Here is a 10,373-nt window from a genome sequence, read left to right on the forward strand (position 1 = left end):
TGGTGCTTAAATGAAGGTTTATCAATATTGTAGGTTCCAAAAACCATTATTTGTAAAGATATTACCGAATTTACATTTCATGTATATTTCTTTATTTCCTCCAGAAATTTATTTTCTATAAAGTCTAAATAAGAAATGAATGCACATATTTTAATTATTACATATAATGCGTTTAAACATTTGCAGTACATATCTTACATATTCTTGGATGTTTGAAAATTGTTTAAGAAGAATAATTATATACATATATAAAATTCACTAAAGTCTTATGTGTGGTAACAAGTACTTTAATTACAACATACATGTACAGGATCGATCTTTAAACCAAATAAATGTCAATACATGTATACCCTTCTCATATAAATCATTAAAACGTATTTAAGTTAACGAGTATAATGTTATTGTAATGGATTGTTTTAGCAAAGTTGAAAAGACAAAGTCTCCGCTATTCTCCGGCGGGGACGGGGATTAGGATCTTGACTTGTGTATTAACGTAACATAATATACATATACATGTATAATTAATTGTTTGAATTGTAAATAAAGAAAACTTCCAAAATGCTTGTATGAAAAAATATGGTAGTATATACATGTTGTCTACGCGTTTAGATATGTTGCTGTTTTGTGTATAATATGGAAATTCTTGTCTCTGGTGCATGTCATGTTTGACAAGTTTCGGAGCGGCGGAGATGTTGTTGTTTTTTTTTATATTATATTAAGCAAATCTCCCCCTCCCCTTCCCCCCTCCGCTCACCCAACCCACCACGATCCGCACATACTGTCTATTATATGTTAGAGTGATCCGTAAAATATTAGCTTATTTTTAGTTTACACAAACCGGATATCAAATTTCGCAACGTTTTGGTATGAAATTTCGCAACTTGTGTATTTCAAACAGGGGACAAATAAAAATAAACAACAACAAACAGCGTTTAAATTTTAAAAAAAGAGGATGAAATACTTTATATTATATAAATAATAATACATGTTTATTAAGTTCCTCTACTTGTATAAAACATTATGACGGTTGTATCTTGTTACACATCTTCTGTATACATAGCTTAAAAACAATAGTATCTATCAAAATAATTATCACTAATATATTTGAGTTGCATGTTCGAGGTGTATTAAAAAGTCAAATAATGAAGGTCTTTGAGTCGTGAGAACAATATAATTAAGTATAAACAAACAAAAATTAGCTGAAAATATTAGTGTTTTGGCATTTTTTTAATTTGCTGTATATGAAAAGATGGCTACGTCTTCCAATGTTATATCTACATGGATGCCCTAGATCGTGTTAAAATCAATTTACACGACACGAATAAGCATTAAGTCACTTATCGAACTATTTTTTCCTTAACTTCGAACCCTTATTGGAGACCTAGACATTGTCATAGTTCTTGAAAACACACAAGATTGCTCTTCCTATGTGTCGTAGGCTGTAACAAAACCAGTTTTGATTTAGAAGTCGAAAAAGAATCTTGCCACTGGTGGGATTCGAATATACGGCCTCCGGGTTAGGACTCCGATGCTCTATCATTCAGCCAAAATGACCCAGTGACATATTTTGTAATATATACTTAAACAAATTAGTTTTACCACTTATTATTTACAGCCACTTTTATATCCACGTAAAACAGTGATAGAAGATGCCAAATCGAATTTGAACTTGAAAGGATAATTATAAAAAAAAATCTGCAGAAATTGTAGAGCAATAAAATCTTTACAATAACCAGATAACAGGAAAAAAATCTTTTCAAAGTAAGACTTTATGTACAGTTAATCAAACCTCTCTCAGCTGCAAAACCAAAATTTGTGTCTCTAAAAACATCTGTTCTGGACTGTCAGTGTTATTTTGGGAACGCCAAATTGCCATTTTTTATAAGCTTTACGTTGGATATGAAAAGTACATTGTATATGTAAAATTAAATCTGTAAAAAGTCAGATATAAGTCAAGTTATAATTAAACAGGTCTCACACAATGCATCATGTACAATTCAATACGACTCAGAAAATTCCGTATGGTACTAGTCTGCTTCTATTTCTTGTTGGTAATACATTTCTACGGTGCTTGGCAAAATCCGCTCTACCAGTGGAAGTTCGTCTGGCGCGCGCTGTCCTTTGGCGACGTACGCTTTCATTCCAAAATTTGGCGGAGATTCCTCTGTAGTAGGAAATCGTACCCATTTTCGAAAGTAAATATCGCAATAGCACCGTTATCTTTTTCCATTGCGAGCTTCTGAGTGTCTGTGTCGAATGATATCAACTTTGCGCTCGAAACGTTTCCCGGAAGTTTGATGATTTCCACAAGATTACAATGCTGATCTATGACGTGTATGTTTGAGAACTCTCTTTTATTAAGAATAAGTATGTTTCCTTTATTGTCTAGCGTCATATCTAGTGGATTTATCAACGGAAAGTTTGGCGTTCCACGATACTCTCCCAGCGACTGGCCATTATCATCAAATACAGATACGGAGTGCAATTTCCAATCTAGGAATATAATTTTGTTTCCAAACACCTTCACACTTTTTATATATTGCAGAATATTAAAACTAGGAGTATGGGCAATGGAAAATAAAATTTGTCCTGTGAATGTGAACATATTAACAACCGGTGCACCATAATTTTGAGCAACTTCTACACCAAGTAACGTCTGTTCTTTTGGTCCACGTGAAACACACGAGTATTGTTGTTTAAATGTAAGCTTTTTGACAATTTTTGTAACATGACATCCGTCAATACTAATAATCATCAGATCTCTACTTTTTGGGCTAGTTACTGCATATCTTGATTCATCTCGACATTCCTCGAGAAAAGCTACATCCCGTATTTCTGTGTCACAAAAGAACATTTCTGCTAATAAATGGCCATTAGGTAAGAAAAATTTAATTTTATTATTCGCTCTGTCTACCAAACATATTTGATCGTGATTCCATGTCAAACCAACAGCTAAAGGTTCCCGTCGATCGTGTTGCCTTCGTATTGGAAATGAGTGCCACAACTGCAACTTGTTACATGTATCAGGCAGTTGATTAACTGGTGAATGTGGAATGTCATAATATCCAGGGACTACAACGCTTCTTTCACCAGAATCTGGTTGTTCCAACCCCATAGCTTGCCAGTAAGGTGGAGGGGATTCTTCTTGTTCAGCAGGAGGGGCAGTAGGAAGGCGTACTTCATCACCTGTTGTACCACATGCACCCCTCTCCTTTTCATCAAAATGCCCGTTTTCATCTGCACTACCCTCTGCTAAATTATTTCCACGTTCATTTTGTTCACAAATTTTATTGTTGTCATCCATACTGGCCACATTTGCATTGTTTCCTACAACTAAGTTATTATCTGGTTCTTGTTTATCATCAGCTTCATTCACAACATTGTCATTATCTGATTCAGTCTCGTGATTTTCTTCGGGAATATTCTCGTAAAACTCACCAAAACTGAGGTTTTTGACAATATTTATCGAGTCTTCGTTTAGAGCTAAATATGGGACACGAATCCGGTTTAAAATATCATTTCTCATTTCTATATTTCTATAAATATCGCCTCTTACTTGTTCAATATTGGTTTCACGCTCAACTCCACTTGCAATATCATCTACTCTTTGCCTATCACTTTCAATATTATATAAACTTCCGGATATTGAGTATTCTGAGTCAATCTTGTCAAGGAGCTCGGTTTCTTTTTCTACCAGTAGTTTACGAAAACTTTCAAACAAGTCAGTTACTCTTTCCTTAGCCGTTTGCTTTCTTGTTTCTAAACTCATTTGTTCAGTTCTAAACACAGCTTCCTGCTCAATGAGCAAAGTCTTTAAACTATTCAGCTCTCTACCCTGATCATAACTATGTGTATTCAAATGGGTATGTTCATCTTCTTGTCGAGCATTTCCATTTACTGCTCCTGGTTCTAAGTCTCTGTCACTTGCACCCATTTGTACTGATCTCTCTTGAACACGCTCCATTTTGAATTGTAGCATTTACACTAAAAAGAGTACTGTGCACAAACAGAAATGTTTATATACTTCCCTGGAACAGCTAAGATAGTTATGGTAATCCTAAAGTGATTAATTGGTTTAAATCCGATCCATTTTAGGTGTGAATGTGACGCAGACAAATTTTGTAATAACCGGATATTTTCAACTGAAATTCTGTTATGTTTTACATGTAATTACAAATTATACTCTTTTGTTTACACAAAATCAGTTAATGACCTTTTTCCTTTTTACAATTGAATGTACTGCATATCATTGTGTGGTTATCAACAGGATGTTATGACGTGATTATGAAGTAATTAAGTGCATGTCAAGTACATGCATTTTCCCCGGAACTATGAAAAATCAACGCGTGTTATTAAACAAGGTGCGTACCTGATCACAGTAACCTGACTTCCTTGGTTTATATTTAAAGGGTAGCATTACGTTCTTACTTATTTTATTCAGATTGTTTAGACAGTGACCTTGTAAATTATTAATCTAGATAAAAAATATTCCATCAAAAATAATATGACTGCCCAGTAATTAAGACTTCGCCAAGGTTGTAGTCTACGTCCGATTTTATTAATGTATGTTTGCAAAATGATATAGCATAACATTCAGATACAACAGACGGTTTGCAAGTAAAATTAAACTTGTTACAAAATAGTTGAACAATGTCACGGTAGGGAATCACGTGACTTTTACGGTTACGCGTACAGACAATATGGCGGGATAAACACCTCGCATGTTTCAGGTAATTCTTTGTTATATCCCTTTTACTTACATGCGGGACCTGATGCAGCCTACGCGGAATAAAGAATTGTTGCCGCCTATACCTTAGTTTCCACTCCTGTACTCATAGCTTTTACAAACACTCAAAAATTCAACAGAAATTTTCAATGTGAACAATTATATTTCGGGTAACATTCACGCAAAATTTGTATTCTTTATGAATTTGATTAAACGACGTCGAGTAAGCAAAGAGAAAATATTCATAGAATTTCTTTATTTGAAAATGTAAATATTAGGCATGTTAAATGTTGACTGGTCATTTTCTATTCCAATACACGAGAGAAAAATGATTTGGGTAACTCCCACGCGTACTTTTATTGTTGATAACTTCCACGCAATATTTTATGGGCAAGCAATATCTATGCAGGTTATAGCCTAGATATTGATTGAGCAAAATCATGATTTATGCATTTAGCCTTAAACGTTCAAAGAATTTTGAATAATATTAAAAATACCGCCAATAGTCCTGGATAGAATAAAGCCCCTATGGATAGCAGAATACATACTCACGTGAATATATTAAATGAAGTTTCGATATAGATGAATTAATCGCAGAAATTAAAATACAAGTCTCAAATATAAGAAGGAGGTCGATTTCAGTTTAAGCACAATTACAGTTGTCATTTTTTATAGTTTGCAGATATGGGCGGTTCCAGTTCGGATATTGTTTGTGGATAATGTTGGACAACATTTGTCTTAATGACCACATAAACTGGCTACTCGGCACAGGACCTTGTAAATGTTGTGGCAAATCGAAACGTGACAGGTATGGCATTTTATGTTATTCGTTATATTAAGATTTTAAAGACATTCATGTCATTTTATCACTTAGTCTTTTATGAAACCAACTTTTTTTCAAATTAGTGTCTGTATTTAACATACATTTATAAGGTCCTGTGCCGTGTAGACTGTTCATGTGGTCAATATTTGAGACCTATCCGTGAATGAAATGTTTCCCACATTTATCACAAACAATATCCGAGATGGAACCTTCCATATCTGCAAAATATGAAAAATGACAACTGTAATTTTACTAATAAAAACAGAAATACAAACCTCCTTCTAATATTTTAGACTTTTGTATCAAAACGCGACCTAATTGAATGCTTTGGGTTTGGGAGGCCTTACGCGAAGTTATTGATGTCCTTGGCAATTTATGATTTTACAAGCCATGCCTTTTTGAAATTTATCCTGTCACTTGTATCAATTTCGGCCCGATAACAAGGTGCCGTATATTTTTACTGATCTACGGCACTTGATCACGTGGTATGCATGTTTGCCGGCCTACTTTTCAAGAAAAAATATAAAAACTGTCGTTAAATCGCCCTCAATGTGAAATTACACAGGGAGATAATAAGAACGGCGAGTGCATTGTTGTAGAATAATTAGGGCCTTCTTTGTTTATATACAAACATTTCCAATAGCGTGATTAAATGTAGTTTGCCTAATAAAATTCTTTAAAAAAACGGTGACAGGATAAATAGAATAATAGATTGGTGCCGTGGATGGAGAAAGTTTATCTGGCTCTGCTCCGGAATTTATTGGGTGAGCCGAAGGCGAACCCAATAAATTCCTCCGCCTCGCCAGATAAACTTTTCCATCCACGGCACCAACCTATTATTCTCTATTTATTTATCATATTATTGTAACCTATAAGCAGATGAAGTGTTGTTCGCCCCATATAATTTACGCCCCAAGACGATTCGTCAATTTAACTGTATTAATTTTATATCTTAGTCAGAGTAAAATTAAATGTGAATTAGTTTGAAAAATACATTAAATCCATTGCAATTTCAAAATAAATATTGATTAAACTGTTTGTGGTTAAATAATAAAGTTGAGTGTTAAATTTTAAGTTTAATTGCCGTGAATTTTTAGGGAATAATAAGTTTATTTTATATTCTAGATCCTGGTCCTGGCTGAAATTTAGAGTATTACAGCTGTAGCTTCTATACCATAAATTTAACATGGAAAGGACTGTTCTTGGGAAAGTTTTTCTTACCAATAATAGGTCAGACTTAAATAGCTTCTTTTTAAAAAGTTTTGTTGTTTAGTGAACATAATTTATTGTCAATATGAAACTTCGGCTGTATCTTAATTTCTATGCTTTTTTATTATTTAAATCTTAGAAGATAAGCATTTTAAGATAAAACAAATCACTAAGTTAACTAGTAACTTCTTATTTTATTTGCAGAAGCAGTAGAAGTATTCAAACACCATCATGACACACTTTAGACATACCAAGAGAGCTCTAGAAGAAGAACTAGTGGTAGATTGGAACAGATTGTAGCTTAATTGTTAAACTAAAAGGACTTCTTAAATCGTTTGAATTTAAGCTACACTTGAACTGAAGTTTTGAAATAAAATAGCTGAAGTATTTAATAGTGTCTTGATTTTTTTGTTAAACTCTGTTACGTACAGTACTTAGCTTTATTTTTATATTAAAGTATGTTGAAATGACATTGAAACTTCAACGTTGTGCCAACGTTGAACTTCAACGTTTTTTAAACTTTCAAATTTGAACATAAATCTAACGTTATTTCAACGTTGAAATCTGATCATACTTCAACGTTGTTCACCGTTGATGTGCCTGCTGGGTTACTTCTATCAAGGACCTATTTGCGGTATTTTTAATATTATTCAAAATTCAATGAAAGTTTGATGCTAAATGCATCAATCATGATTTTTTTTCAATCAATATCTAGGCTACAACCTGCATAGATATTGCCTGCACATAAAATATTGCGTGGGAGTTATCAACAATAAAAGTATGCGTGGGAGTTACCCAAATCATTTTTCTCTCGTGTAATGGAATAGAAAATGACCAGTCAACATTTAACATGCCTAATATTTACATTTTCAAATAAAGAAATTCTATGAATATTTTCTCTTTGCTTACTCGACGTAGTTTAATCAAATTCATAAAAAATACAAATTTTGCGTGAATGTTACCCGAAATATAATTGTTCACATTGAAAATTTCTGTTGAATTTTTGAGTGTTTGTAAAAGCTATGAGCACAGGGGTGGAAAATAAGGTATAGGCGGCAACAATTCTTTATTCCGCGTAGGCTGCAACAGGTCTCGTATGTAAGTAAAAGGGATATAGTAAAGAATTACCTGAAAAACACATGTGAAGCGAGGATTTTAGGCCGCCATATTGTCTGTACGCGTAATCGTAAAAGTCACATGATTCCCTACCGTGAATGTTGTATTACTACATGTAGTAAACCTTATGCTAATATTGAAAAAAAGTTCTCGTGGCCCAGTAAGATGGACCTCAATAATGGTACTCAACTAATCTGTCACTGTAAACGGTTTCACAGATATTGTTTAGTAACAGATGATATTCGTATAAAATGACAGAGGCTATGGCTACTGTAGTGAAAATAGTGGTCGTATATTTTCTCAGTTCATTCAGACATATTTCTTTATATTTACATAACAATACTTTTTCTGGTTCTAAAATAGCACCCATACTGTTTTGTATACAGTGGAGTCTTCAAGACATTAAATGTATAGAAACATTGTACAAGTCTATTCATGTAAACATTTTTTTGAAAGACATGTTTCTGCTTTCCAACAAGGCTATTTAATTACCGTTTACCTATCTTAAAGTAGTATATACAGAATGTGTACCGTGGGTTCCAACGATGCTATTCTATGTGAATTTGGTAGATATTTAATATGTATATATTTGTTGCAAACTGTTAAATTACATTTTAGCTGCGGCTCATCAATCTTTCAAGAGGTAGATATACACGCTATGTAATGACATATTTGTATACAATGTATTTCAGTAGTAAACGACAAATAAACTGGGTAACTGGTGAAAGATTAAATGTGTGTATATATATGGATTTGGACGTAAAGGTTGTCTCCAACCCTAATTTTTTTATAACACAATATGACCAGTGTTTATAAGACTAGATAATGCAGTCTGACGATCAAAGTGTTCAGGAAATGTTAAATTGGAATGAACCATTATATTACATTTGAAGTAAATGTAGACACAGAAACAAATAAAATTTTACCCATTAGTGTCATCAATGTTCAAAACCAGAGTGAAGGCCCACACAAAGTATACATTTAACATTCTTTAAGCATTCGTAAACAGTTTAATAACATTCTTTAACTATCATCACCTTAGTCTTTCTACTAGTAAATGACATTTTTTTCAACTAGTGTGGACTTGTGATTTTTGGTCATCTCTTCGTGTTCAATTCACCTTACCCGCTCATGGATAATCAACCAGTAATTACCAATTTCTCTGCAAATGACTGACTACTATTCGCATATGATTTCTGAATAAGTGGTGAGACACCACAGTGTATAACCAACTCTATTTAGAGAGGTAAAGTTAAAATATATGAGTTCCCAATAAAGGTACAGTGATCGAAAGTATCATATGCTTGTAATTGGAAGACTGGATACATATTGAATTGAATTGACTTGTAAGATAGGGTACAGTGATTTCTTTTATAAATAATAAACAGGTCTAATAACTTCCTGTTATCACAATAAAGGTAAACATTAAAATGCTCCCAAGAAAGGTTCAGTGATCCGAACAGTGCTTGTGGTACACATTGATTTGTATGGGCTCGCAAGATATGGTACAGTAATTACGTTTAAATACTGTGTAGACAAATCACCATTCGATTTTATTAGCAGTTATTTTAAAATTTTTAAGACTATTTTAGCTCAAACAATATACTGCTAGGAAACATTACAAATAAAATGTATAAATTTTGTCACTTTTAATTTATAACTAAAGAACAAACATGTATACATTTACAAAAATGCACCAAATTTCTCCAAATATATACAAATGTACATTTATATTTTCATACATGTTTATTATGCAATAAATCAAATTTATTTAAAGCAATCTTGCTACATGTACTATTTCCATTATTATCCATTTTAATATTTTTCATGGCACATTAACATAATATCTAACATATCACCATTCTTTTTTCTTGATTATTTTTTCTTTTCATCCTAGAACTTTCACCTTCCAACTGATTCATGTACATGCATTCATGTAGGTAATTTGTTTAAATCTGATTTGTTTACAATGAAACTGATAGAGATATTGTTATACATGTATACTTTTACATTTGTAAATTGTAATCACAATGTGAGAGCCATTGCTCAGAAACTTGCTGGACTGGGTTTTTCAGTTTCAATGACACTATAATGATTATATGGCAACTTTTCACCTTTATTGGCAAAGGAATATAAAGGTAAACCTTTGGCATAGGAATATATGTTACCCTTCATACAATAAGTCAGGCACAAACCAGCACTACAGGCAGAACCACCAATATTCCATTCATAAGCTAGGCTCAATAGCAAATTAGGACTGACATAATATCATTTTACATATGCATAGATTGTCAAAAACAATTGCAAATATGTTCCCATTTTTTATAGATTTCCAAAACATTTACAGAATGTCAAGAAGCAACAGTAAATTTTACATACTTTATAACAAGATTGTCATAGAAAAATGAATATGAAAATCACAATATTATGCACTGTAAAGTATACAATTCAGATTGCAAGTGTTGACGAATTCAATACAACCCCTCCGCCACAGAATTT

General features: G+C 32.9%; 1 protein-coding gene and 1 long non-coding RNA gene across 2 annotated transcripts; one reads left to right on the plus strand and one right to left on the minus strand.

Annotated features, from left to right (window-relative positions):
* Positions 1 to 328: 328 nt before the first annotated feature.
* LOC132756509 (uncharacterized) lies at positions 329 to 4,254 on the minus strand. Its single transcript, XM_060747590.1, has one exon. It carries the CDS (start codon positions 3,977 to 3,979, stop codon positions 2,138 to 2,140), a length of 1,842 nt encoding a protein of 613 aa, XP_060603573.1. The 5' UTR covers positions 3,980 to 4,254; the 3' UTR covers positions 329 to 2,137.
* Positions 4,255 to 4,858: 604 nt separating this feature from the next.
* LOC132756515 (uncharacterized) lies at positions 4,859 to 7,377 on the plus strand. The gene is made up of 3 exons (XR_009629336.1): positions 4,859 to 5,534; positions 6,675 to 6,779; positions 6,963 to 7,377. It is a non-coding gene; the product is annotated as an uncharacterized LOC132756515 (long non-coding RNA).
* The last annotated feature ends 2,996 nt before the right edge of the window (positions 7,378 to 10,373 follow it).

Source organism: Ruditapes philippinarum, unplaced genomic scaffold (assembly GCF_026571515.1).
Source record: "Ruditapes philippinarum isolate M1 unplaced genomic scaffold, ASM2657151v2 ctg1318_1_1_1_1, whole genome shotgun sequence".
NCBI classification, from domain to species: domain Eukaryota; kingdom Metazoa; phylum Mollusca; class Bivalvia; order Venerida; family Veneridae; genus Ruditapes; species Ruditapes philippinarum.